This window comes from Lipophrys pholis (genome assembly GCF_963383615.2).
Source record: "Lipophrys pholis genome assembly, chromosome: 6".
Lineage (NCBI taxonomy): Eukaryota > Metazoa > Chordata > Actinopteri > Blenniiformes > Blenniidae > Lipophrys > Lipophrys pholis.
This window is the reverse complement of record NC_137629.1, coordinates 30,923,508-30,951,362: the sequence shown is the minus strand read 5'-3', so window position 1 is coordinate 30,951,362 and position 27,855 is coordinate 30,923,508. Positions and strand designations below refer to the sequence as shown.

The 27,855-nt window shown below is 48.6% G+C and overlaps 2 protein-coding genes across 3 annotated transcripts in view; one reads left to right on the top strand and one right to left on the bottom strand.

Moving 5' to 3' along the window:
- Positions 1–5,513, top strand: stard15 (StAR-related lipid transfer (START) domain containing 15). 2 transcript variants are annotated; one of them, XM_080465925.1, is made up of 6 exons: positions 1–402; positions 3,268–3,415; positions 3,819–3,922; positions 4,039–4,156; positions 4,235–4,287; positions 4,379–5,513. In XM_080465925.1, exons 1-6 carry the CDS (start codon positions 256–258, stop codon positions 4,592–4,594), a joined length of 786 nt encoding a protein of 261 aa, XP_080322051.1. In that variant the 5' UTR covers positions 1–255; the 3' UTR covers positions 4,595–5,513. The 2 variants fall into 2 exon arrangements, with proteins under 2 accessions (XP_080322051.1, XP_080322052.1); XM_080465926.1 differs by lacking the exon at positions 1–402 and adding an exon at positions 1,628–1,660 and having other exon boundaries at positions 4,379–5,148.
- The window catches only part of abca1b (ATP-binding cassette, sub-family A (ABC1), member 1B), a 35,327-nt gene continuing 12,692 nt past the window's right edge, over positions 5,221–27,855 (bottom strand). The window contains exons 6-49 of the mRNA XM_080465896.1: positions 27,126–27,244; positions 26,763–26,966; positions 25,190–25,279; positions 23,975–24,215; positions 23,667–23,806; positions 23,452–23,568; positions 23,152–23,346; positions 22,368–22,573; positions 21,983–22,159; positions 20,974–21,196; positions 19,908–20,129; positions 19,604–19,808; positions 18,500–18,613; positions 18,233–18,407; positions 17,951–18,082; positions 17,586–17,863; positions 17,273–17,493; positions 16,971–17,058; positions 16,644–16,894; positions 16,509–16,560; positions 16,254–16,382; positions 15,378–15,526; positions 15,152–15,276; positions 14,905–15,003; positions 14,621–14,810; positions 13,838–13,932; positions 13,650–13,682; positions 13,456–13,561; positions 12,758–12,832; positions 12,459–12,628; positions 11,430–11,607; positions 11,233–11,348; positions 10,549–10,693; positions 10,333–10,456; positions 10,128–10,257; positions 9,824–9,950; positions 9,154–9,216; positions 8,958–9,064; positions 8,643–8,784; positions 8,419–8,553; positions 7,841–7,944; positions 6,474–6,566; positions 6,133–6,376; positions 5,221–5,923 (exon numbers count right to left, since the gene is read on the bottom strand). Of these exons, the coding sequence (XP_080322022.1) occupies positions 5,771–5,923; positions 6,133–6,376; positions 6,474–6,566; positions 7,841–7,944; positions 8,419–8,553; positions 8,643–8,784; positions 8,958–9,064; positions 9,154–9,216; positions 9,824–9,950; positions 10,128–10,257; positions 10,333–10,456; positions 10,549–10,693; positions 11,233–11,348; positions 11,430–11,607; positions 12,459–12,628; positions 12,758–12,832; positions 13,456–13,561; positions 13,650–13,682; positions 13,838–13,932; positions 14,621–14,810; positions 14,905–15,003; positions 15,152–15,276; positions 15,378–15,526; positions 16,254–16,382; positions 16,509–16,560; positions 16,644–16,894; positions 16,971–17,058; positions 17,273–17,493; positions 17,586–17,863; positions 17,951–18,082; positions 18,233–18,407; positions 18,500–18,613; positions 19,604–19,808; positions 19,908–20,129; positions 20,974–21,196; positions 21,983–22,159; positions 22,368–22,573; positions 23,152–23,346; positions 23,452–23,568; positions 23,667–23,806; positions 23,975–24,215; positions 25,190–25,279; positions 26,763–26,966; positions 27,126–27,244 (6,482 nt within the window). The 3' untranslated portion in view covers positions 5,221–5,770. The remainder of the gene's footprint in view (positions 5,924–6,132; positions 6,377–6,473; positions 6,567–7,840; positions 7,945–8,418; positions 8,554–8,642; positions 8,785–8,957; positions 9,065–9,153; positions 9,217–9,823; positions 9,951–10,127; positions 10,258–10,332; positions 10,457–10,548; positions 10,694–11,232; positions 11,349–11,429; positions 11,608–12,458; positions 12,629–12,757; positions 12,833–13,455; positions 13,562–13,649; positions 13,683–13,837; positions 13,933–14,620; positions 14,811–14,904; positions 15,004–15,151; positions 15,277–15,377; positions 15,527–16,253; positions 16,383–16,508; positions 16,561–16,643; positions 16,895–16,970; positions 17,059–17,272; positions 17,494–17,585; positions 17,864–17,950; positions 18,083–18,232; positions 18,408–18,499; positions 18,614–19,603; positions 19,809–19,907; positions 20,130–20,973; positions 21,197–21,982; positions 22,160–22,367; positions 22,574–23,151; positions 23,347–23,451; positions 23,569–23,666; positions 23,807–23,974; positions 24,216–25,189; positions 25,280–26,762; positions 26,967–27,125; positions 27,245–27,855) is intronic.

The window sequence follows — 27,855 nt, the reverse complement described above, 5'->3', positions numbered from 1 at the left end:
AGAAAGGTGCGTGCACACCTGTGGTCTTGTTCCTGAGAGCAGGGCGAAGTGAGATCTCCCTCTCTCTCTCTCTCTCTCTCTCTCTCTCTCTCTCTCTCTCTCTCTCTCTCTCTCTCTCCTCCGCTCGGACCTGATAAAAGCTGCGGGGCTCCGCCGGTCCTGCGCACACCTCAGACCCGCCTCCGGCCCGGACTCACCTGTCCGTTCTCACTCTGTCCAGTCCGGATGTGAAGGCCTGATCCCGGGAGTAAAAGGATGCCGGTGCAAATCCCGGACGACTCGGACTTCGCTTCGTTCAAGGAGCAGTGTCTGAGCGCCGAGGGATGGACGAGCCGCTACAACAAGGGCGGCGTGACGGTGTGGTGCCGCGACGAGGAGAACGCCACCGTTCAGAAGCTCAAGGTACGACACCGGACCGGGGTAGGAACTGATCCAGATCCGCTGGACTGGGACTGATCTAGATCAGGTGCCCCCCAGAGAGATGGAATACCAGTAGAACCATGTCAATTTAAATTCAAAACAAGCTTAAAGTCAGTCCAAAAGTTCTCATCTGGTCAAACGATCAGAAACTAAAAGCAGAAATTTAAACCATTGACGGATATTTAACAATTTATTGTGAAAACGTGTGGATTGTTGTTGTGGTTCCTCTCGGAGGATCTCTTGGGATCCGTCTAGACTCGGCTGGTTCTTTTTCTCCAATGAGCCAAAGACTCGATTCAGGAGTACAAATATTGACCCGGCTCTTCCTGAACCTGCTCGGCCTGTTTTCAGCACTGAAGGTCAATATTTGTGCAGTTTTGATGTCGGCCAAGGCGAACGTGTAGATCCACTATGTGACGTCTCTTCATAGAGACTGGATTAAACTCCCATGTGTGAACAATTCGGGTGTGAGATCGGTTTGAACGGGTCAGGATTGGGTAGGGAAAGTTGAGTCCTTCCGCTCTCATGTTTTTTTTATATCTGCTGCTAATTTCACGTACCTTTTCTTTTAAATTGGCTTCGGCAGCTGGTCGGTGAACGAAAGACAAGACGTTTGACCTGGAACCAGATCCTAATTGGTCTGGCTCAAGAAACCAGCGGATCATCTTAAACGTAGAATCTGAACGACCAATCCCAGGAGTCCAGGATTCTCGGAACCAGCCATCCTTTTTAGAACTAATAGAACCGGATCCAGACGTCTGGAAACCGAACCCAGAGACCAGTTCACATCTTAAATGTGTGTATATATATATATGTGTATATATGGTGTTTGAACGTCCGCCACCTCACAGCTCTTCTTCGTTGGTGGAGTCACCATGAAGTCTGACTCCACCACGCTGTTTGATTTGTGCGGCAGGACATCTGTTGACACGTACTTTTGTTCTGTTGAGGCACACGGGTCGCTCACCTTTTGATCTTTACGTGTTTCAAAGGTACTGCCTCGGCAGCAGGTCAGAGGTCAAAGGTCAGGAAGTGATCCCGTCGCTTCAGGTGTCACTCTGAGCCGATCTGCACCGCCTTGTCACTCTCTCGACTGCTTTACGTGTCAACCCCGCGTGCTGTCGTGGAGCCGACCTCTGACCTCCGTCGTGTCTCCATGGGGTTTGTGACGATTGAAGCCGGTTCAGGTTGAAGAGGGTGAATCGGTTTACGGGTGATTAACGGCGAGCTCAAGCGCCACGTAAGTGAAACCGAACATGAGCCAGTGTGAGACAGCGCCACCAGAAGGACAGATAAGTTCACTGATTCTAACCCCAACAGCGTTCAGGAACGACGCAGTGATAATTCAAGGCTGTTCTACGTGCCGAGAGACGTTCGGAGGTCCACAAGCTTTATGGCTCCGAGTCGGAGTGTCGGGGGCGAGAGGGGAAACAGGTGTGAGGTAGTGATGCTACAAACCTTCGTGAAACTGATCTCCGGCTGGAAGCTGTTATCAGTCTTCATGTTTCACAGTGATTCATGAAACGACACGGCCGCAGCCTCACAACTCGGTGACGACTTTATACTGGGTCGTCTCACTCGCGTTGGTTTAATCTGCAGTGCGGCGACCACGACGGGAAGCAACGTCGAATATGGCAGCAGCTTCTGGCTCTGTCAACGTCCTCGTCAATATTCATCAAATGACTCCATACTTTATTATAATTTCAAACTCGGGCGTCCTGTAATGCAACAATTTCCAACCTGGGGTCCATGAAGCCCTTTTTTCTTTTTAAAAATAGACGAGTCAGCATTTATTTCATTTATATCACGAAACCACTACATTTACATCAAAATGTTGTTTTTCAAAAATGTGATTTTTCAAAATTTTTATGAGGGCATGTTTGAACGCAAAGATCTGTTTACACAGTAAATAATCTTGCAAAGTCGGCAGTGGGAGAAGAAATTTCACGTCGGGCAAAAGAGAAAGAAGATTCTGTTTAAAAGAGAGCGTAGCATTAAATGCGACTTCATTGAAGCAAAGGATAAAAAGCACAGTCAGAAACATGACCTTTGTAATAAAGACGCTATATTTTACATGTTGTGTGTTCTGAGGTTCCCTCCACTTTCTTTTGTACTTGTACAGGGTGTTGTGGGGGTCTGGTTTCACAATAGTAAACATTTGGTTCCCTCAAGAAAAGGTTGGCAACCATTGATCTGGCCTAATGCTGGAACCCCAAAGTTTGCGGTGCTTTAGGCCCTTTATGAGTTGCTGGTGGCTGAGTGACGGGTGGACAATGAGACGGAGCGGGAGCCTTCATGAATGATTCAGGCACGGCGGCGTGCTGCTGATTGAGTTACATGGAGCGTTTTCCAGCGCTGACCCTCGCGGTGTCTGATGACCGCGACTCAGCCGAGCCCGACGCTCCTGTAAGATGACAGCAGTGGAAAAATTAAGTGACGTCCTACAGTGTGAGGCCGAGCGGCTCTGACGAGAGAGGCCGAGAGGACAAAGACCGGTTATATTTCCACTCTGGGGTTTATTCTGGAGGGACGTGAAGACGCCCCCTGAGACCTGGTTTTGTATTTCCAAACTCCAAAACATCTGAAAGAAGCCTCTGGGCCAATAAAGCACCTGATCAGGAGTCATGACTCCCCTCCAGCTGCTGTTAGCTTGAGTAACATCACTGCTGACATCTGGTGGACAGACCTGGAACTAAAACAGTTTGTGTGTTCGCTTATATCCTGACTGAAACTCATGTTACCATGGAGACATAGATGGAGGCTGTGGTTAGTGTTATGGTTTCAGCTGAACTTAAAGTGGGTAAAGCTTGATTGTAGTCTAAATGTGTGTGTGTGTGTGTGTCTTAGATGAGAATCGTGTGTAAAGACGTGAAGGCGGAGACGCTATACGACGTCCTCCATGACACCAGCTACCGCAAAAAGTGGGACACCAACATGATCGACACGTACGACATTGGCCGACTCACCGTCAACGCAGACGTGGGATACTACTCCTGTAAGTATACACACACACGTTGCATTACTCACACGGGTGTTACGGCTTGTGTTACACTGCTGTAACTCCACTACGTGTGTGTGTGTGTGTGTGTGTGTGTGTGTGTGTGTGTGTGTGTGTGTGTGTGTGTGTGTGTGTGTGTGTGTGTGTGTGTGTGTGTGTGTGTGTGTGTGTGTGTGTGTGTGTGTGTGTGTGTGTGTGTGTGTGTGTGTGTGTGTGTGTGTGTGTGTGTGTGTGTGTGTGTGTGTGTGTGTGTGTGTGTGTGTGTGTGTGTGTGTGTGTGTGTGTGTGTGTGTGTGTGTGTGTGTGTGTGTGTGTGTGTGTGTGTGTGTGTGTGTGTGTGTGTGTGTGTGTGTGTGTGTGTGTGTGTGTGTGTGTGTGTGTGTGTGTGTGTGTGTGTTAGGGAAGTGTCCGGGTCCTCTGAAGAACAGAGATTTCGTTACCATGAGGTCATGGCTCCCGCTCGGTAACGACTTCCTGATCATCAACTACTCCGTCAAACACCCGGTCAGTGTCGGTTGCTACGGAAACGGCGTGTTCGAGGTCAACCGGGTGATGAACTGTCGGGACTCCTCTTCCTGAGACAGCCGGTCACATTCCTCCTGTCTCCTGTGTCTCCATAGCAACACCCTCCTAAGAAGGACTACGTCCGAGCCGTGTCTCTGCTGACCGGGTACCTGATCCAGTCCAACGGGGCCTCCAGCTCCACCCTCTACTACTTGACCCAGGTGGACCCTCGAGGTGAGGCGCCGACCTCCGCCGTGCCGTGCGAACCGTGTGACATCTGACCTTTTATGTCTGTGGCGTCTGTGTCCGCAGGCTCGTTACCAAAATGGGTGGTGAACAGAGTTTCTCAGTTTGTGGCTCCAAAGGTAAAAAAAAAAACAACCCAAAAATGACGGCTCATCCACCTCCACCTCCACCTCCGTCTCACAGGCCCTCTGCTCGTCTCTGTCCTCTCAGGCCATGAGGAAGATCTACAAGTTGTCCCTCAAGTACCCGGAGTGGAAGCGGAAACACGAGCCGAGCCTGAAGCCGTGGATGTTCCCGGAGCAGAACACGCTGCCGTGCATCAGCGCGTCCGAGCTCATGCTGCAGCGCGCCGACTCGCTGGAGAACATTGACGAGAGCACTGCGAAGGAGGAGAAGACGCAGCACAGTGATGACGAGGAGAACTGAACGAACACACACACACACACACACACACACACCCTTTCTGTGTCTGACTTGCTGTTTGTTGGTTGGTTTGATGAACATATGGGACTCATTCAATCTGAAGGACCTCAGCAGCTCCGTCGCGCCTCCTGATCGCATCCTTCTGAAGGTGCTACGCCTCCTTCAACTTCTGTAATAATCAGGTTTTTTTTTTTTTTCTTCTCTTTAGCTGTTTTTGTTTCAGTTGTTTAAGATGATACAGCGTGACAATGTGTAATTAAAAAAAAAAAAAAGAAGAGCAAAAACCTTCCATATTTCAGTCTGAAATCGTAACTTTTGTTTTAGATCCCGAAGAAAAAGGAAACCGATGACTCACCTCCAGTAGCTCCCAGTTCCAAGGTGCAGGTTTGATCCGGTGACACCTGTGAGGGCGGAGCTTCCTGGTGGGGAAAGCCCGTTTGAATGACTGTTATCAGGTGACTGTTCTTTATCACAATCCTCACGGTGCTTTGAGTTGCCTCAAGTTTGTCCGTCGAACAATAAAAGAGCCTCGTCCCGGACGCTCCCATCCACCAGGTTCTGGTCTCAAATGGCAAATTCTTCATGAGTGTGTGTGTGTGTGTAAGTAAGAGTCGGATGAGGCGGGGCTCTGGTTTCCTGCTTTATTGTTCCTCAGTGAAAACGATCAGAGGGAATCGAACCTGATTACAGTGCAAACACAAACCTGCCGATCAGCAGCTGAGGATTTTAATTTTTTTTCCCCCGCTCTTTCACAACTTGCATATATATATTTTTTTCTTTATAAAACACTATAAAAACTATGTCCTCTTTGAATTGAACGTTCTGATTGGCTGTGAAACACTACAGCAAGAGCCCCCTCAAAAATAAAACGACAAATTACAGCTTCCTGTTCCAACTACACATATAAATAAAAGGGGGACAGTAAAAAGGAATCAGGGCTTTCTTTCTTTTTTTATGAATAATTCTTCATCATTCTACAAACAGACTCATCAATCAGGAAGACGAGAGGAGGTCAGAAGTTCAAGTCTTTTTTTTTTTTTTTTTTTGGTGGTTCTGCCCCCCATAGGAAGACCTTTGCATTGACTGGCATAAGGCAGCAGGTGACCCCGCCCACAGTGTGTGACATCACCGTGGAGTGGGTTGAGTCTGGGCGCGTGTCACGGGACGTCAGAGATGTCTTCACATGACACTCTCACTCGGCCCGCCCGCTTCTCTGGCGGCGCCGTGGGCGGCGTTGAGCGTCGACAAGTCGATGGTGATTTCTTTCCGCCGCACCGAGTTGTCTTTTGAATGATAGTCGTCGCTCTGGTCCTTGGCGAAGTTCACAAACACCTGAAACACAAGACACAGTCGGCATTACCCATCGACTCCGTCACCTCCTGGACCTCCACTTTCACAACAGACCACATTACCCATAAGTCCTTGCACCATCAGGGTCTACTGGACTACATTCGGAATCCGTCGTACGCTTCACAACACATCCACCCTCTTCCCTTCAGGAACCCTACTGCAATAAAGGATCCTGTGTGTTTGTGTAGTACCTGGTCTAGGGTGGTCTGGCTGACGGAGTAGTCTTCGATCCTCAGCGTGTCCTTGTTCTTGGCGAGGATGGAGAAGATGTGGGCGAGCGAGGTGAGGGAGGACGGGAGCTGGTACTGCAGCATGTTGCGGTGCTTCTCTTTCAGCGTGCTGCCGCTCAACTCGCTCTCGATGAACTTCATGACGGGCAGCAGGTCGGGGTCGGGTCCCGCGACCCGCAGGATGATGGTGTACCCGTCACCAAACCTGATGGACAACACACACACACACACACACACACAGTGAGAGACATATCCAGCCCAGTCTCCTGGTGTCTTCAGTGTGTGTGAGTGCGTTTGCACACCTGTTCTTCAGATGTTGGACGCTGCCGAGACACCTGAACCTGCCGTTGACCATAATGGCCATCCTGGTACACAGAGCCTCACACTCCTCCATACTGTGACACACACACACACACACACACACACACACACACACACACACACACACACACACACACACACACACACACACACACACACACACACACAGTCAAAAACACATACATACAATTGGGAGCGAGTTGTATTTTACCGAGAGACACTGAAATACAAAGACAAGCGGAGTCTGGGATTTGAACCCCCAGCGGCGGGGAGTGTCTCACCTGTGTCGGGTGAGGACTATGGGACAAGTTTCACCTTTGTGAGGTGAAAAAGACAAAACGTACTGTATCTCACCTGTGTGAGTAAAGGCCGAAAGATTGTGTCTCACCTATGTGAAGTAAAGTTAGATGATTGAAAGAGTCTGATCTATAGGAGGAGAGGATGGCGGAATGATTTTACCTGTGTGAGGTGAGGACTACGAGATAAGTTTCACCTATGTGAAGTAAAAGTGTGTGAGGTGAGTCCTATTGAGTAAGTCCCAGACATAGCATGTCTCATCTGTGTGAGGTGAGGAAGACAAAGGGTGCGTCTGAATAGTCCCTCCTATCTCCTTTCCTATCCACTTTTCCTTAACCCCTAGAAATGTTTAAGTGGCGGCCATGATAAGGAGCGTTGGAATTCTCTCGAAGCTAAGGAAAGGAGGCTCGATGCTTCCTTTAGAACCTCCTTTAGCCTCGGAAACACCGATGCATACCAAAGGAGACCAACTCATGCTGCCCCACAATTCCTTGCGGCGACAACATTTAAAGGGACCCGCTCATCGGAGCGTTCAGGGAAACTCAGGATGACTGAAAAAGGAGCAGATCACGTAAATTACCAAAGCAGTAATCTGCCTTGAACAACTCTAAATAATCTAAAACCCAGATCCCAACTAGGAATGTTCTGGATGTTGTCAAACGAACACTGTAAAGTTTTTGAGCAGCCTATTTTCAGTTTGATTGTTAGTTCCTCTTTTCCTTTGATTTCAATTCAAACCTTGTGATATTTGAGATTATCTCAGTGGTTAGAGCCACTGATATCATCAGTGAGTAGAAATATGCGTTGTTGGAAATTTTTTGTTTTTTTTCACAACGACAGACGTCACTAACCTTCGCAGGATTATTATTACGCCACCTAGTGGAAGTGCGGTCCAATTGTCAAAACAACGCGATCGCCTTTCCCGAACTCCTTTAGGAAGCCTAATTACACCTTTCCTTAACTGTGCATGACGTCATCCACGGGGTTAAGGAGAAGTGGATAGGAAAGGAGGTCGGAGGGGCTATTCGAAAGCACCCTCAGTATGTCTCACCTGTGTGAGGTGAGGACGACGGAGCGTCCCTCCTTGATGACGCTGTGGATGCAGTTCCAGAGGGCGCGGCGGGCCTTGGGGTCCATGCCAGTGGTGGGTTCGTCCTGTAACGAGGAGCACAGCCAGGTTCAGGTTGGCCCACAGGTGAAGCAGGAAGCAGACAGTGAAGGTGAGGAGCAGCGGGAGGAGCGGCATTGTCCTCACAGCGCCTCTTCTTCTGTGGTGCTTCTGACCCTCCTGCCTCTCTCTTCTGTTCTCAGTTAACAGCCGCAGCTCCTCCTAATCCTCCCGGTTACACAATGCACCTCATCCACCCAACGACCAAATCCCGCTTCATAACAGCTCTGCTGCTCTCTGATTGGCTACTGCCCCGGTTGTGTAACTCACAGCTGTTAAAAACTTTCTCTCAAATCCTGCTTTCAGTGCGCAGACCTCTCAGCTGCATCAACGAGAAGAAGATGGAGGCTAAAGCATCTCCAAAACCACAAAGAAAACCACTGTGTGATATAATCCAGGTGTGTTCAGGGTATGGGTGAGCGCCATCCAATCAGACTGGGACAGAAGAAGGTGTGGTTTACCAGAAAGACGACAGGAGGGGCTCCGATCAAAGCCATGGCTGTGGAGAGTTTCCTCATGTTTCCTCCGCTGTAGCTCCCTACTGCTTTATCTGCATATTTCAGCAGACTGAGTTTCCTGATGCCCCACTCCGCAACCTGCACCACAGAGAGCAGCACCATCAAAAAGATTTGCAGATTTTTACGCGTGTTGTTTGCAAGCGTGTCTTTCTTTGTATGACACTGACGTCGCAGACTTCTTTCTCGGGGACTCCTCTGAGGATGGCGTACAGCTCCAGATGTTCTCGTCCGGTCAGCAGGTCGTTGACGGCGTCGAACTGAGGACAGTATCCTATGTTCTGATGCACCTCATCGATCTCCCTCAGGATGCTACACACACACACACGCACACACACACACACTCAGATACTTCGGAACCACACGCCAATCCGAAATAAGTAAGGACACATCCACTGAGGATCCAGAAAAAACTCATCACAGAAACAGAATCCCGCCAAGGTCTGAGGGCCCAATCCTGAGCTCAGCCTGACCTTTGACCTCACCTCTTCCCGGCCAGGAATGCTTCCCCGCTGGTGACCAAGGTGTCTCCGGTCAGCATCTTGAAGGTGGTGGTCTTACCGGCCCCGTTCACACCGAGCAGGCCGAAACACTGAACACACAGAAACAGACACACAGGTTGTGGGTCACTGGGGTTCTTTAGTGCTGTGGAATGGAAGAATGAGGCGTCATGACTCTCACCTCTCCGGGAGGAATCCCCACACAGAGGCGATCCACCGCAGGCTTCTGCTTTCTCTTAAACACCTGCACGAGTGCACACACACACACGGAAAATGATTATAGAGTTGCTGTCTCTCTTTTTCTCTGAGGAGAAAGGATTCTATAGAGCATCTTCCCCCCACGAAGTGTTGTAACATCAGATAACGTCCAGATTATAGAGCATCTTCCTCCTAAAGTACAGATTACAGACTGTCTTCTTCCTAAAATTTGGGTTATAGAGCATATTCATCCTAAACTCTATAATAGATCATATTCACTCTAAAATCCAGAATATAGAGCATATTCCTCCCACCAACTCATGTAACTTCAACTGACATCCAGATTATAGATCGTCTTCCTCCAAAAATCCAGATTATAGACCGTCTTCCTCCTAAAATCCAGATTATAGAGTGTCTTCCTCCCACTAACTGTTGTAACTTCAGCTGGACTGACTCAGTCTTTAGACTGACCCACACAGTGCTGACCGTTCAGCTGCTGTGTCACAGCAACACAACAATAACTACGTGCTCTGTGACCGTCATTAGAACAGGACGTTACAAGAAACTGTTTAAACTACTGTGGCTGTGATACGTGTGTTGTGTTACGTTGTTGTCGTGATGTTACTGCGTTGTGTTTCTGTGTTTCGTGTTGCCTTGGTGAGCTGCCGGAGCTCCAGGATGTCTCCGTGTCCGAGGCCGTGGACGATGCGTTGTCTCTCTCGGGCGACGTCCTCGTCTTCCTCACCCAGGGGGCCCAGTTTGGTGAGTTTACTGGTCGGCCTGCGCGCGCCCGCACACACACACACACACACACACACACACACACACACACACACACACACACACACACACACACACACACACACACACACACACACAGGTTCACCCATGAAGCCTAGTGCGCAGTAACTGGCTGTGACCAGCAGGGGAGCTGTGGTTGGTTGTTTGAGTGCTCACTTGGTTTTGATGCAGAATCTGTACTGGATGAGGACGGTGATGATGAAGAAGACCACGCCCTCAACCGCCATGGCGAACAGGTTCTTACCCACCATGTCCCACTCGAGAGGCGAGCGGAGCCGGTTCTCACCTGTAACATCATCATCATCATCATCATCATCATCATCATCATCATAATATTCAAATGAGGTTTTATGGGTGTTACCGAATCTCTCGAGGGCATCAGCCATTGCCTGGTTCTTCACCATGTCAATCAGCCCTCGTCCGAGGCAGAAATGTGGGAATATGAGCAGCACGTTCTTCAGAATGTCGTTAATCCCTCCGATCTCCTTGGGGAACAAAGACACGGGCGGAATGATTTAAAAGTTGGCCGCTCAAGCCGTGCTTTAAGAGAAGAGCGGGAGCAAGAGGAGGAGCTCACGTTGTTTCCAAACAGCTCCATCACAAAGGTGGAGATGCTGCCGTTGATGCCGATGAGGATGTTGACGCTGGTGAGGACGACGTAGGCCGTGCTCGGGATGGTGAAGAAGAAGGAGGCTGGGTACATGAGAGGCGTGATCGACCAGCTGTTGGCGGCCGAGACACCGGAAGGCGTATTACAGTTTGGCACAGTGTGGTAAAGATAACATAGTGTAGTAGAGTTTAGTACAGTATGGTAATGTACAGTGTAATACAGAGCATAACGGGTGTAGTACCATGTACTACAGAGTAATAGAGTGCAGTAGAGTACAGTATAGTGAAGTTAAGTTTTTTGTGTAAAAGCGCCTTGAGATGGCTGTGTGGTATTTGGCACAAAGTGTAGCACATTAGAATGTAGAAGAGTATAGTAATTGTAGTGAAAGTAAAATGTAGTCCAGAGTAGTAAAGTTTATTGCAGAGTAGTAAAGTGGAGTCCAGAGTAGTAAAGTGTAGCACAGACTATTAAAGTGCACTACACAGTAGTAAACTATAGTACTACAACAGAGTAGTAAAGTAAAGTGTAACACAGAGTGGTCAGAGTGTAGTACAGATTAGTAGACCGCAGTACAGAGTTGTAGAGTGTGATAAAATGTAGGGGAGTGCAGTACAGAGTAATAGAGTGTAGTAGAGTGTTGTAGTATCTGACCCGTAGAGCAGCAGCAGTAGAGCGAGAGCTGGCAGGTTGGTGGAGGACACGTATGCATTTTGTTGGAAACAGACGAAGATGAGGACGACCAGTGTTGCCGGGACAACGTAGTTACACTGCGGAGACACAAAGCCATCAACGTCACACGTCACACGCAGCGCGACAGACGGGAAATGGCTGCTAGTTTTGCGTCTCACCATGTCCCAGATGAAGTTGGCAATCCAGTAGAGGAGTGGATGCACGCCGCTGATGAACTGCATGTGTTTGGCTTTGCTCACTCGCTCCTGAATGAGGAAGACCACGAAGCTGGCGGGGACGAAGGACATGGCGAAGATGACACAGATGGACACCAGCACATCCACGGAGGTCGTTACCCTGCAGATTAAGAGGTGGAGGAGGAAGAGGAGGGAGAGATGAACATTTTGGTGTGTTGTAGAGGTGTGTATCTATATCAGTGTGGAGCAGAGTCAGGTTGTGTAGGAGGTGTGTATGTAGGTGTATTGCAAAGATGTGTAGCAGTTCTATAGAAAGGTGTACAGGTGTAAAATGGTGTCTATAGGTGTGTAGTACAAAAGTTTAGAATTGTGTACAGGTTTGTGTACAAGTGTGCTTGCACGGGTGTGCAACAGTTTTGTATATCAATGTGTGTGCACAGGAGTGCAGTACAAGTGTGTGTAGATTTATATAAAAGCATGTTGTATATGGGTGTACAGGTGTCTGTACAGATGTGTGATAGAGGTGTGCATATACAGGTGTATTGTGAAGGTATGTGTAAAGCTGTAGACAGCTGTGTGTACAGGTGTTTACTGGTTTGTAGCAGTTGTGTATACAAGTATGTAGTACAGACATGTGTACAGGTGTGTTGTACAAGTGTGTGGATAAGAGTGTGTGCAGGTGTTGGTGAAGGTATATAAAGGTTTATATCTGTATACACATTATATCTGTGTGATTATATCTGTATAAATGTGTGTGTAAGAGTTGTGTATGCAAGTGTGGGCGTGTGTGTGTGTGTGTGTGTGTGTGTGTGTGTGTACAGTACAGGTGTTTATACAGGTGCTTTTAGAGGTCAGCGCACATGTATAAGCGTGTAGAGTGCAGGTTAATATAGGGCTATGTGCACATATGTGCAGTTTGTATGACGTCCAGATGTGTCGTGATATGTAGAAGTGTGTGTGCACATGTGTATGAAGGCGTGTGCAGGTGTGTAGTACGTGTGTCGTACTCACAGAGCCACCTGGGACAGCTGCTCCTTGGTCAGGTTGAGTGGGTGGTTGAAGGCGCTGATGCCGTACTTGCTGGGGTCGCTGCCTGGGGGCAGGTTGGCTCTCAGGATGCCATTACTCATCACGTTGATGAAGGCTCCAATGCTGTGCCAGCCTTTGTTGTTAAACCAGATCTGTTTCAGGGACCAATCAGAGCGGCCGTGTCCTCATTTCATTCTCACTCTGCACCCTCAGTGCCGCCAATGCTGCAGAGGTGTGAGACAGTATGCAGGTCTGTGTGTGTTGCTGTTGTTGTTGCTCACCTTCACATTGTTCTTGGTGTCCAGCCCATTGATGAAACCTGATAGAGAGTCGAGGAATCGGTCGGCGGCAGCTCCCTGCAGAACACATTTGACTTTTAACATCTGACACTGTGGAGAAAGAGAGCGCCCCTTACTGGTGACCCAGGGAACCTTCTCTCTCAAAACGCATTATAGGGAATGTCCTACACAGTTGCTTCTTGTGTTACCATGGTAACCTAACACAGACATCTTTTGCTTTTTCGGTGGGGCCAAGGTGACCGTTGGGTATTCTGGCTCATCTACTTCCTGTGAAGTGATGTCAATCTGACTGAACGGTCCACTTCACAGGGAAGTACAGGAAGTACAGGGAAAACGGAAAGTACAGGAATTACAGGGAAAACGTACAGTACAGGAAGTACAGGGAACTACCGGACCTACAGGACATGCAGGAAATAAAAGAACTGCATCAACGGTTGGAACTACAGGGAACTACAATGAACTACAGGAACTACTGTATAATAAATATAGGAAGTACATGGAATTGTTATTGTTAAAGAGTTGTTGGTTAACAAAGAGTAAGGTAATGAGGTGTTGGTTATCGAGATATCGGTTATTGAAAATCTGACGGACAACAAGCCGTTTCAAAGACTCAAGAGTTTGAAGAGTTTTCTGACCATTTTAATCTACTTTACTTCTAAATATTACTTCCTCTGACTCACTTTCTGTAACTCAAAAATCTTTCGGACTCTCTTGATGGCATCATCGATCTCATTGGCTGGTGGGAGGACCTGCATGCTCCTGGCGCCCAATGAGAAGCCTCCATACCTGCAGACAGGCGCAAAGGGAAGATGTGATTATCTGAAACAACCACAGACACAAAGCTCATAAGTTTGAAAATAAAGCACACACAAACCTGAATTCATTCACCCAGACTTTGTTCTTCAGGCTGAGGAAACATAAAATACAAACTAGATCACATAAGTGTGTTTCAGACAGACAGACAGGCAGACAGGCAGGCAGACAGGCAGACAGACAGACAGACAGACAGACAGACAGACAGACAGACAGACAGACAGACAGACAGACAGGTGTGTGTCTCACCTCTTGCCGATGATCTGAGCGTAGGTTTTCACCAGGTAGTCAGAAATGTTCCTTCCGGTCAGGTTTTGCAGGGTGTCGGTGTAGCTGAGCTTCATCTAAACAACACAAACACGTTTTATTTTTAACGAATCAAACCGCCTGAACAACATCATGAATTTACAACAGCTGCTCGCTTTGGGGCGCTATCGCCCGGAACTATCACTGACCATGATGACAAGAGAGTAAGAAAAGTATGGCTGAGCTAGGTTGATCGGTCTGGACCGAAAGCGGAACTCTTGTCCCTTTAGTCCAGTGACTCTCAATCAACTACTGGGCCATGAAAAACTCTCAGTTCTGCTCCTGTGGCCCGTGAGGGCCCCGGGACCCCAATGCAATTTACAACCACTTGGGGCAGTGATGTGTCATTCAGTTGTTGAACCCGCTCCCATAAGCAGCAGAAGAACAAGCGAGGTGTAACTTTTGACAGAAGTGATAGAGAAGTTTTTAAAATTAATAAAAGAAGATGCAAGCGATTCCACCCCCTTCTTAAAGGCAAAATATATCCGTAAGTTCAACCCTGACTTTAATTAGTTCAGAATGGAGGTAGCGAGGCAGAGCCGAGAGCCCAGTGTGTCGAGTGTGGGCTAACAGGCTAACTGATAACTTCAAAACTCAGGCAGCATCTCGAAACTAAAATGTTCACAGCTGGTTAGAGACCCTTAATCCACTGCATGGTCTGTTTGCCCATAAAGAGGTGCGAGATAGTGGACAGTGTGTCCCCCTCTTTCCTGGCTGTGCACTCACCTCGGGGGGCGGCAGACCTCCAGCACCTGCAGGACATTCCGGCAGCATCTTCTTCTTGCTGTCACAGCTGCAGTAACAGGCAGGTGATGGATCCTCCATAGTCCAGTTCCCGGCGTTGAAGAGCTCGTGGACACTCTCAGGAACCTCTGGGGTGCTCCAATCCTCGTCGCCCATTGTACACGGAGCTTCACTGACCGAGTGGATGGCGAGTCAAAAAGACACACAGATCAGACCTCGACCGAGGACTACTTTCTGAGACCTGGAGAAAGGGTGGCCCTACTTACGGGATTGGGTGTCCATCCATGCAGCGTGTCCCAAAGCCCGGAACGTCCAGTAGAGCCGCCATCAACTGCTGCATGGTGTGGTCTGCCGGTTCGTCGTTACTGGGAGCAGGAACACAGAGTAAGGACCAGGACTACAATGAAACCAGGACTAAGCATTAACTTGGACTAGGCCCAAACCAAGGCTTGACTGACGACAGGCTGCACAAAAACTAGGACTACAGCCTGATCAAGACCGGCAGTTACATACCTGATGAAGGTGACCTGGTCCTCGTACATCCAAGGCTGCAGCTCCAGACTGGGGTACTTTCCAAAGGGAGGCACAATGAGACTGAATACCAGTGCTATGCAGACAAACACGGCGGGCAGGACGATCTGAAACAGACACCATAAATGTTTTCCAGACAAACCGCAAGATGTCAGACATGATGGTAAATGTATGAGACGGCACAGATGTCAGTCAGAAGGGGGCGCACCTGAGCGAAGAAGCCTTTCCTGGATCGGCGTGCATACAGGAATCGTTTCCACATGAGAGCCACAAATTGCTGCTGCCTCAAACTCCAGCCGGTCACCTGAGAGGATCCTTTACCTTCCATACCGTTCAGACAATCTGTGTCTCTGCCCTCTGATTGGAAGATACATAATAATGACACACAGGTAGACGACACATGTTCGTGCAGAACTGGAGAACTAGTCCCACAATTCATAAACAAATGTAACATAACTGTATTCTACTTTCCAAAGACCCTCTATCAACAGTATTATTCAGAAATATATCAGTGCTGGCAATGGTCACTTACTCCAGACTCTTTTCCTCCACATTTTTTACTCTGGCCACAACTGTAACTCACTGATGACATTTTTGACTCAAAAAAATGGACCAGATCCAGAAGCAAATGACCCCTCCCATCTCCTGCAGTTCACTTTTCCCTGTATTACTCCCGCCTCCCTCTCACCCAACAACTTGAAGGTTCTACCTCCCCTCTGTTGCTAATATATCAGATGTCATGAGGAAATCCAAATCGTCTACCCGCCAGTTTATACCAACAGCTTGGGTAGATGAGAAAATTATATTATACACTGTGGATCTGTGAGTTATGATTATTTTAATTGTATATGGATCTAACTTGTCTGGAGGAGAAGCTCCCTCATCCAAGATGGCGACTCCAATAGACAACTGCAATCACTAAGAAGTCTGCATAGATACAGTAACAACCATCTGATCCTGTCTGACCCATGTGTGTCATTGAGAGCTGTTGTACATTATTTTGTTTTTTTGTGACTAGTTGTGTATTGGGTGTAGTGTGCATTGTTGTGCCTTGTATTATTTTGCATTGTGTGTTTTGGCGTACCAGGGTCTCCTTCAGAGTCATTCCAGTCGTTGTTGTCGTCCTCTGTTAAAGGTCTCAAGCAGCTCTGATGGTCTCCTCCACCGAAGGCATGGGTCCTCCTCCTCCTCCTCCTGACAGGCAGAGTGCCATCTGACAAGCACGCAGGGACACAGGTATGCAGGTAGGTCATATGCACATGCATGCGTACACATAGACACACACACACTCAGAGTGACGCGCTGGTTTCAGACTCCTATTTGTAAGGTCCAAACTCACCTGAGGGTACTTCAGTGTCAACTCCATGATCTTCAGCCACTTTAAGGAAAATCTGTGAGAACAGAAAAAATTGAAAGCTTCAATCTTAGATTGTAATATTATGTTTGTTTTCGATAGTCTTCACTGCTGTCCCACCTCCTCCAGCGTGGTGTCAGACACGCCGTAACTAGAGATGCCGATGTCTGGCAACTTAAGGTCCAGGTCTTTGAAGAGTGCCACAAAGGCACCATCCTTAGCAGCGCTGTAAGGCAACACGTAGGTCAGCTCATGTCCCAGGTCTTCCACCAGACGGGCAGCCGGGACATGGCGCAGGATCAGGCCTGACACGAGGGACACGTCCGGTGGGACGAAAGGAACAGTGCAGATGGAGGCAGCGGGGCCATTTTCTGAGGACGGAGACAGATGGGTCAGAGCCACCCGAAGGTGTACGAATCAAATGCTCTGCAAGAACAGCGAGCTCACCAATGGTGGTGGCCTCACTTTCATGTTCGCTGCCAAGTCCTGCATCACTGCTGCTGACTGAGCCACGCTCCCCTTCCTCCTCCTCCTCCTGAAACACACCCAGAATACTGTGTCATCTGGGGCGACTGCAACCGGTACTGCACAGAGTACAGCAAAGAATACTGCAGCAAGAGGTTGTCAGAGCCTTTCAGAGCCTGTCAGAGTCTGTTAGGGTCCATCAAGGTTGTTCAGAAACCCAGAGTCCATTAAGGTCTGTCGGACTTTAAAGGTCAGTATAAGCAGAAGACTAGAGCATCTCAGACCTTCTTGGTGAAGGACACGGTGCTGGAGGAGTTCCTGCAGGAGCTGAGAGATGGTTCCGGGTCTTTCTTGACCAGTGTCAGGTAGTAGCCTGTTCCAAGTTGGTTCTTTAGATACAGCGAAGAACCAACGCAGCACAGCTTTCCGTGGGAGATGATGGCTATGCGATCGCCCAGGATGTCTGCCTCGTCCATGTGGTGTGTGGACAGGAGGATGGTACGACCTGAAGTGATACCGAGACATCAAAAGTCTATCATCGCACAAATAAGACACCAAAGATCCGTCACATAAAGCCAACCAATGAGCCAGTCCTACCCTGTCGGTACTTCAGCAGCAAATCCCAGATGCCACGCCGGGCGTACGGGTCAACGCCAGCCGTGGGCTCATCCAGGATCACGACTTTTGACCCTCCGACGAAGGCCAGAGCCACAGATAGCTTCCTCTGCATACCCCCGGACAAAGTGCTGGTCCTGGCCGAACGTTTATGGGGCAACCCTGTGTCCTGCAGGATCTGCTCAATCTCACCTTTCACCCGCTCCTCCGACAAGCCTTTCAGCCGTGCGTAGAACCAGATGTGCTCCTCCACCGTCAGCCTGAAGGGGGCGCCATCCCAAAAAACATCATCACAATTCAAGCTCATGGAGCAGCCGAGATCTGAGACAGTGCATTGGAATACTCACATGCTGAAGAGGACATTGTGCTGCGGACAGACTCCCAGACTCTGACGGATGGCGCTCAGCTCTGTACGTATGTCTTTCCCCAGGATGTAGGCGGTGCCAGAGGTGGGCGGGAAGAGGCCGGTCAAGATGGACCTGCAGAAGAGAGACGGGACCAAGTCAGTCAGAAAGTTGAAACCTGCACCAAGAGTAGGATCTTGATCAAAGTCTACACTAGAACCAGGATCCCAGTTCAGCCTGTACAAGGACCAAGGACCCAGACCTGGATCACAGTCCAGGACTCACATGGTGGTGGTTTTTCCAGCGCCGTTATGTCCCAGGAAGGAGGTGATTTGTCCCTCATAGAAGCCAAGCGTCAAGCCATCGACTGCCAGCTTCTTACCGTGTCGGTAGACCTTCACCAGGTTGTGGATGTAGACTCCAGGCTCCAGATGGGCCGGTTCTTCTTCAATGCACACAGCTGCAATCCAGGAGACACTCATCAGTCTGGATTCAAAATCACCTCACGGAATTTCTGTGTTGCCGCCCTGTGGCCAGACGCAGCACTCTCACCTCCAGGGTTTCCTTTGCGATTCAGAGGGACTTTGCTGGACGTTCCATCTTTTTTTCCAAACCAGTAAGACTTGGTGAAGGGGAAGTACCAGGGCCGAGGGATCCCGTACTGACCTGAGGATGCAAATAGAAAACATCTGCCTTCAGTCTTCTACTGCGGAGTGAGAACTCTGCTGCCAGTGGGCGTTCCACAGGAGGAACTGCTGCTCCGAGATGTTCTCAGCATTTTTAGTCTAGTTTAGTTTAGATTCAGCCTTTCTTTACCCAGTGACACTGCAAAACACAATGTTGTGAAATCATCAAAAACTGGAGTGTGACTTCTTGGGTGTATCTATCTGGGAATCTGGTCGTAAACCAGAGGACAGGTTTGAAGATCGATACCTTTAGATTTGATCTGTGACAGAATGCAGAGAACAAATCAGATTTGAACATTTTATCAGATCGTATCTACATATGAGGCAGTTTGTCCCCCTTTGGTGTGAACAAACGTTAAAGCTTAAAGTTTCTGTTATTTATCCTCAGAATAAAACCTGAACCATTAATGCTTCTCTTATCTGTTCCACTGTGGGACACTTCCTTCATTTGCTGTCTTGTGCTGTGTATTCTGGAACATTGTGATCTCGTGCTTGACGGAAAGACTTAACACTTTGACAGCCATTCGATGAAATACCACACTGTTCAATGCCTCCCCTCTCTTGCTGATCAGCCCGATCCTGTTTCACAGCCTCTTTTTTTACAGATGAGGCCATTCAACGACTGGCAGCAAGGAGTTGGGTTATGTTTGAACTTGATGTAGTTGTTTTAGTTTTTCTCTCTCCTTTGTGTGGTGGGGGATGGAGAAGGTCCGTTTTCGTGGCTTTGTTTTCTTTGTTTTCTTTGTTTAGGTTATGTTACGATAACGGGACTAACATTGCTCAGATGTAAAGTGTCCTCAACCCGCTGCCAGCTGGGATACCAGCACTCTGAGACCCCGAGCTGGATAAAGAAGTGTGGAAGATAGATAGAAGATCGACTATCCAATCATTGGCATATATATTGACCAGTCTGATGTAGACTGAACGAGGAGGAATGGATGATTGAACACTAGAGCTCTTTAGCGCTCACCTGGAAAAACAGCCTCTAGGTACCAGGTGAGGACTCCGTACACGAAAGAGTCAAAGTACATCATGAGAATGGCGGTTCGGAGACTGAAGTCATCTTCCTCGAGAGGACTTGACACCAGGTTCTTCCACTGGATCCCGACTCCCTGCTCCTCAAAGAGTGCAAAGTATTCGCAGCCGAACCCGAATGCCACTGGGGACAGAAGGCTCTGTGGGTGAAGAGGAAACCTGAGTGGCGCCATCCAATCATAGTACAGTTTGACGACTATTTAAAAAAAAATTCAAATTAAAAAACATCCAATGCTTACCGCAAACACTTTGGCCCCAAACCCGATGTAGTCCTGCCAGGCCACACAGAGCACGTAAGGCAGGTAGAGAGTGAAGTAAATGATTCCTCCGCAGGCGGCCGCCAGGTTGGCCCGGGCGAAGGCTGTGCTGATGAGGAAGCACTGCATGATGGTCACCACAGCGAAAGAGCCCAGGAACAGGAACACCACGCCCGGGTCACTGTACGGCAGCAGGTTCCCTTTCTGCTCAAAACATGACCAGGACCATCAGAGACGCTAAAACACCAGGACCATCAAAGATGAACTTAAAGACTTTAGAAGATCTGGATCATCAGAGACATTACAAGAACAAGCCAATGACAGCATCAGAGACTCTACAAAAGACCATTACAGACAGTACAACACCAGTATCATCAGGGACCGTATAAGTCCAGGACCATCATGTAATTTCTGCAAGATCAGGATCATCAAAGGCCAGAATGATCCAAAGAACAGGAACATCACAATGCAGAAAATAGGACCCTCACAGATTCTTAATGACCCTTGGACACTTTATGAAAACATGACAATCAAGCAGTCAGAGACTCTTCGAGGCCAGGAACAAGAAGACTCTGGAAAATCATGACCATCCAAGACCAGGACCATCAGATTCTACACAACCAGGACCATCATTCTGTCAGAGATTACACAACCAAGACCATAAGAGTCTAATACCAGCGGTCTGTCAAAGTATCGACAAAACCAAAACCAACCATCCAACAGGGAATCTACTTTGACATCAGCACCAATCAGCTTCTGGCTTCATTTGCTTTTTCTCCTGAAGTCGTTCATCTGAATATGAGCCGGAAAATACTACAAAGTGAAATATCTACAAAGTTTAAAAAAGAAAAACACAACCAGATTGAATAGGAGGCCTATCTTAAAACAGTCAAAAACAAACTGCAGCACTGAGATGTTTCCTACAATAAACTGTTATGGTTTTGTAAATGTTAATCCGCATCAAACAAAAACACATGCTGATAATCCCGATTGGAAGCGTCTCCTGCAGGACTGCGTGTGATGTGGTCTTAGGACTGAAGGTCGTCACCTTGAGTAGAAGTACCAGGAGCCCGGCGCTGATCAACAGAGGAATCAGGCTGCTGATGAACCAGCTGAACCACAAGATGCCATTGTCCAGTCCCATGATCCTCATGGTCTCCTTCAGACGGGCCTCCTTTTCATACACCACACTCTTCAGGATGATGGCCACCGAGTACATCCAAGCCAGAGTCATGAATAGCGGCATGGAGCGGCTCATCACCCGCAGGAATCTGAGACAGAAATACAGAACGTGTCGGCTCAAATGATAAAGGAGGGCAAATGGGAGTCACACAGATGTACAAGATGGGGGGGTCATACCGGAGGAGAATAAGGGGTCAGACTGGAGAACAGGGGAGGAAATAAGGTCAGAATAAAGGACAGAGGGAAATGATGGTGTCAGAACTCAAGATAAATTAGGGGAAGAACAGTTATGCCTTCATGTGACCACTTTATTTCAGTAACAAGTAATCTAACACATTTCTATTTCCAACCCGGTAATCAGATTAAAGTTACTTCTTTAAGTCACTACGCGTTACTATTGTAGCGTCCAGCAGGACGTTGGAAAGGAAGATGAGTTTCTTGTCTGTAAAGCCACTTTATTACTGAACATAACTCGGCCACTTTTTCATTCTCCTTCTCCGCTCTCAGCCAATCACAGGCCAACTCGCTCTCAAGGTGCGTTCAGGTGACACAAAAGAATCGGAACCAACACAACATCGTCATTCAACCTTAACATTGCAACAAGAACACGACTACAGAGATCTTACACTATTTTTGTAATTTTTCTGAGTAAAAAGGTAATTGGCAGGAAGCTCTGCCCCCTTTTTTGGGGGGGGGGGGGGGGGGGGTGATGAAGTTACTTTGAAAAGAGTAAACGGTAATCAGTATTCGGATTACTTTTAGTAGCAACAGCAGCAACACTGGGTAGGAAGGTCAGGTCAGGTGACAGGGGGAATGAGTGGTGTCAGACCAAAGGACAGGAAGTGAGAAAAGCGTCAGACTGAGGGTCCTCTCACATATCGTCCACGTAGCAGGGGTAAGGCATCTGCTGGATGTAAACTCCCGTCTTCTCCTTGGTTCCTGTCACCGCTCTGACGATCGCCTGCTCAACGACATCCTGAAGGTACGAAAAGCCACCCCAGATGTAACGCATGTCCTCAAAGGGGTCAGCGCGAGGGCCTGGATCCCAGTACCTGAGGCGGGGAGGGGGAGGAGGTGATATGAGACAGATAAACTGAAAGCTGTGAAATTAAATCCAGCAGGATGATTTAAAAAAAATTTTTATATTCATTAACCGGCTGGAGCTCATTTGTATTTTGGACAGGCACAGACCAGTGGTGTGTGTGTGTGTGTGTGTGTGTGTGTGTGTGTGTGTGTGTGTGTGTGTGTGTGTATTCTCACGCGTCTTTGATCTTGTTGGTCCGCTCCACGTTGTCGATGTCCATGCGGATCTTGTAGTTGAGCTTGGGCGGCAGCTCGGTGGCGTTTGGCGGCAGGTCGGGGAACACGATGCCGGCCCAGAACTTTCTCTCCTCCAGCAGCACCATGGACTCGTTCACCATGTGCTCCTCGGTCAACACCGGCTTCAGTTTGTCCAGATTCACACACTAATGCACACACACACACATAAGAAACTGATTAGTGCTCGCCTTACAAATAACTGGCACCTACATGACCACTCCTTGACATTTACAAGACCAGTCCCTAAAAGACACGGCGTAATACCTGAAATGTCAATGACCCCTGGCAACTAGGTGACACTAAGCAGGTAAAACAAACTTATCATGTAAGACCTGGCAGATAGGTGACTTAAAGAGAGAGCATATAAAAAGATAAAAGGAGTATAATTGTATTAAAAAAGGAAGATTTAATTAAAAGCGAGTCTATAAAAGTGGGTTTTTAAAAGAGATTTAAAATAAGTCACTGATTCTGCGAGCTTTATCTCCTCGGGCAGGCCATTCCACAGTGGAGGGGCCCTGGTGCCACGGTCAGCCGTAGATTTAATGACCAGAAGGAATCCCCCCGAAGATCTAAGGTCAGCAGGTCAGTAATATAACTGGGCGCCAGACCATGAAGATCTTTATAAGTAATCAGCCAAATCTTATAATCAATTGTAAAACGATTGACGCGTGTTGAGGGTGAATAAGACGCAGGTTTCTGTACAAGCAGCGGGGGAAACACTCACCTCCATGAAACGAGAGATGCTCATGATGGCCTGGTCGGTCTCATTGAACACTTCCCTCCAGGTGATGGCGCCGTCTGGGTGATGTCGATCGTCCGGCCGCTTGGACAAAAACCTGGACAAGTCTGCGACGGTCCAGTCGGTGTTGGATAGCTTAGCGCGGAAGAACTCCGCAGTGACGTTGTTTCTCAGCAGACTCTGAGGGACGGAGGGCAGAACAACACAGTTAACCAACCGTATACAAACGGCAAACACGGGAGGAAGGAGGAGAACAGGTGAGGCGTTTGGGCGACGACTCCTCACCCGGATCAGGTCCATCTGTTCGCTGTTCTCCATGAAGCGCCACACTTTGGGCCTGATCTCCTCCCACATCCCGCCCAGGTCTCTGAACACACCGAGTTCCTGGAAGGTCCGGTTCACCTGGAGACAGCACAGACAGGATAGACTATTGAGTCTCTCTCTCTCAATAGAGATGATAAAAAACCGCATCTGTGGGCAGAGCCTGTGAGTGACAATACCTCGTGGATGACCTTCTGGGTGGCCGGCGTGTGTGGCGTGTAGAGGATCTTCCCCATGAGCAGAGGCTTCACCGCCTGCCAGATCATCCTTGACATTGGGTTTGAGTCCATGTTCCTGACAAGGCTGTTGCAGTACGGAGCTACACACACACACACACACACACACACACACACACACACACACACACACACACACACACACACACACACACACACACACACACACACACACACACACACATTCTCTAGGTTGGTTTGTGATGCTCTGCAGTGGTTTCTGAAGTTTTGTCTGAGGTGTAGGAACTCACTGGTGGAGTTGTCGTAGAGCGAAATGTGCTCGTCCTCGCTGCTGTTGTGGTTCCCGAAGAGAGCCTTGTAGTTGCTGTCTTCGTACCAGTTCAGGGACTTTATCTGCAAGCCACCGCCCTCAGGGTGACCACACACGATCCTGGAGATGGCTTGGTACATGGTGCTGGGCGAGGCGGTGGCATTGTGTGTCAGGAAGACTATCTCGTTCCTCAGTTTGATCCAGCTCTTCATACTGGCCATCTGGGAAAGAAAAGACAAAAGATCTCAAAGGCCAAAGGTCAAAGTGGACCTGCAGTCTATCTCTCTCTCCTATCTGTCTGCCCTTTCCCCCTTGCAGTCTGTACTCTCACTTCTGTAGTTGAAGCTCTCTCCTGTTTTGTATGCAGCCGAATATCTCCACCTCTGAGTGTTGTTCTGCAGTTTTTCTGGCTGTTTAAAGGGAACTTTGACTTTCCTCTGGCTTCTGCTGCTCGTGTGGGATTGTTGTTTTGTTTTCTCTCTAAAAGTGCTAACACATGGGTGTGTTGTAATTGGACAGTTTCAATTAAACTGCAATTATTAAACCACTGAATACCCCCACTGCCTCAGCTATTTATAAAATTATTTTCTTTAACTCTTTACTTTTGTTTCATGTGAACTCACAATGGCTGAGTCAGCACATTGTGTGTGTGTGTGTGTGTGTGTGTGTGCACAGTGGTTGCATTCGCCGCGGCCTCAGTGTTGCTGCCAGTCTCTGTCACAGCTGCAGCTGCTCAGCCTCTCTGCGGCTCTGTGGGATGCAGATGAGCGCAGACGGACGCAAATTGTTTGTTGATGCTCGACTCAGAGTTGTGTGTGAAGTGAAGTCCTGCTAAGATGTTCAGTCTTTGTACAGCTGGAGCTCACAGAGGCTCTTGTCAAGCGCCCGCCAAGTAAACCCTACGACCCCACAGCCGCCCACAGGGATACGACACAGGGGACACGAAGCGGCTTAGCGACACAATTATCTGGTATTGGCTTGGATGGACAAATCTCTGACTCTGAGCAGGTCTGATTTAAGGACAGGTGTCTGACTGGTGGGAAGATAAATCACTGTTGGCTGTGTGTGTAACAGGTTTGTCTCTGATTGGAAGACAAGTTTAAACTAACTGATGGGAAAACAGCGTGTCTTTGACTGGAGAACAAGTTTCTGACTGAAGTCTGAAGGATTTTATTGGAGGACAATGACCTCTTACCTCAACTGCCAGTGAACTCAAACTGTTCAGCAGGTTGTTGGTTGCCTTGGCGACCTGTTGGATGGCCTCGGGGTCTGCCCTGACGTCTCGCTGGGCCACAAAGACACAAAGATTCACACTTCAGCTTCAGAGACACTTCAAGTGGGGCATTCCTGTCAGTCTTAGGAACCGCAACCACACCGTCATTACATTATAGGAATCTCCAAAAACATGCATGTGGGGTTAATTAGTGAGCCTAAATTGTCCCGAGGTGTGAATGTGAGTGAGTGTGTTTGTCCTGTGATGGACTGGAGACGTGTCCGGGGTGTTTCCTGCCACAACCCGACCCTGAACAGTCAGTCTGAAGCTGCAGTACTGCCACATTCTGGCAGGGGGTGCTGTCTGTTCCCCCTGATGTGTGTGTGTGTGTGTGTGTGTGTGTGTGTGTGTGTGTGTGTTTGTGAACACATGTTTCTTTTTCTCCAAGTCACGATTCTTCTCCTTATTCTCACAGATTTATTGAGTCCTCTAAATCTGTAAACCCGGTCACAAACAGAACTTTGTCTTTGTGTGTGTGTGTGTGTGTGTGTGTGTGTGTGTGTGTGTGTGTCAACTGTCTTCTCTGTGGCTTTTCACCAGAGAGAAAGTAGAAATGGAGCCATGAGAGAAGAAATGAGTCAGTGAATCCTGCTGTCACGTTTTCATGTTGCCATGTCGCCTGTGATTTGTTCGCTCCGTATTTCCTGGGATTTGAACCCTCAAACGGATTCAGATTGGAGACGATCGGTGCAGATTTGTGACTCTCGTAAGCTTCGGCACACAAAAGAGGCGAGGGCCCTAAAAACTGGTCTCCAGGCTACGAAAACTGAGACTGTAGAGAGTGCAGACAGGCCGAGACACGCCTCCTCCCACTCTCTCTCTCTGCCCCCCCCCCCCCCCCCCCCCCACACACACACACACACACACCTTCAGAACGTCACCTGAGCTCAACGAGAAGGCAACACCCTCCGAATTCTGAACAGCAAATCTCGCAGCAGCCTCAAATGAACCAACCCACACACAGTAAGAAAGGGCCTGCAGGCAGAACTGGGGGCTAAACGGAGACGGAACTTCAACATTAACACAGAACTAAAAGACGAATTTCCACGTTCAACAGAAGCGAGGGTCAAACTTCACGTCTGTCAGACACAACCGAAGGCTGCTCTTCACCTGCAAAAAAACCACGAGTGCTGGTTTTTCCTGTTCAGACAGTAATGAGTGATGAATTTAACCTTATAGACATAATTGAGGTTTTAATCTGACATTTCAAAGATGCGTAAGAACTGTGCTTCATCCCACGGACAAAATTAAGCGCTCAATGTTATCATGCAAGCGGAATTCGTGCCTGAACTTTGCAAATGAGTGATGATTTTCACAAATCCGGCAGACGAGATTGCTGAATTAAATTTTTCAGGCAGAAATGGTTTTTTTTAAAAACCCAGTGCTTGCTGAGGTTCAGGACCTAATGCGGGACCGGGACTTCTCGAAGACCAGGATCAGCAGCAGGACTAGGACCTGCTGAGGTCCCAGTGTTGGTGGAGCGGTGTTGTCCTACCTGGATGGGTTTGAGAAAGTCCAGGTTGTTTAAGAAGAGCTCCTCGGCGTGGTTCAGCCAGCTGACCGGCGCCCGGCAGATTATTTCCTGGATCTGCAGCGACACGTGAGTGTCCGGGATGCTCACAAAGTCGTCCGGACTCCAGGTGCCCCCCTTTCTGGGACACATATTCCTGAGATGTACCCCAAACCCCCGCAGTAGGACCTGGGACAGAGACAAAGAAAGACACTTCCTGTTACTCACGTGTTCACCTGTCACAGCTGGAAGACAAATCCGTCTGAACTTCGCTCTGTTCTCCTCAAACTGAAACTACAACACGCTTCTTCCTCTCCCAGGGTCTCACTGAGCACGTGCAGAACTCACCTTCTCCAGGTTGACGTCAGCGTCTCTGATGACCTCGATGCTATTTTCAGGCAATGTAGCATTTCTCAAGAAGCTGGACAAGGTCTCATCGTCTCGGAGGAAATGTTTCAGCTTGAAGCCTGCAGGTAAAAAAAAAATACAACAAAAAAACAGAAAGGGTCAGACCGGGAGCTATTTCTCCTCCTGCGCCTCCTCATCCTCCTGGTCGGTTGTGAAGGGACGCTTGACCCGGTGACATCGGCGGAGAAAGAACCCAATCAGACAGGATGTTGACTATATATGGTCGTTTGGGGGCACATTTCCGTGCAGGTGAAGACTTGGTGTTGCAGCCTGCCCTACGTGCGGTCACATGTCTGCGTGGTCACAGCAGCTGTTTCCCTGCACACCAGGTGAGGTCCCGCCCCCTTTGTTCTTCTTCTGCAAGTTCAAACAGGCCGAGACGACAGTTCCAGTGACCTCCCCTGTTTTTTTACCCTGTAGGACTCGAGGCGGTGCAGCATCGTCATTTGCACTGATCCCTTCCGACTCTCGAGTTGACTCTCACTCTCTCTCATTCCCGATGGGGGGGCTCCTCATTAGGAAGTGAGTGGAAGGCTCAGGGGTCATCTGGGGTCGCAGTGAGCATGCTATGTGCAGAGGCAGGGCGGGGACAAACAGCGGCAGCTTGCACTGACGGAATTGGTCAAATGAGTCTCCTGTGACCTCCTGCAGAGAGACGTCTGCCCCAATC

Excerpts from the sequence above, each read along its gene's own strand:
- stard15 (XM_080465925.1), top strand. The coding sequence starts at position 256 with ATGCCGGTGCAAATCCCGGACGACTCGGACTTCGCTTCGTTCAAGGAG. Across the intron at positions 3,923-4,038 it reads ACTACTCCGTCAAACACCCG|CAACACCCTCCTAAGAAGGA; the intron begins GTCAGTGTCGGT and ends GTGTCTCCATAG. Across the intron at positions 4,288-4,378 it reads CTCAGTTTGTGGCTCCAAAG|GCCATGAGGAAGATCTACAA; the intron begins GTAAAAAAAAAA and ends CTGTCCTCTCAG.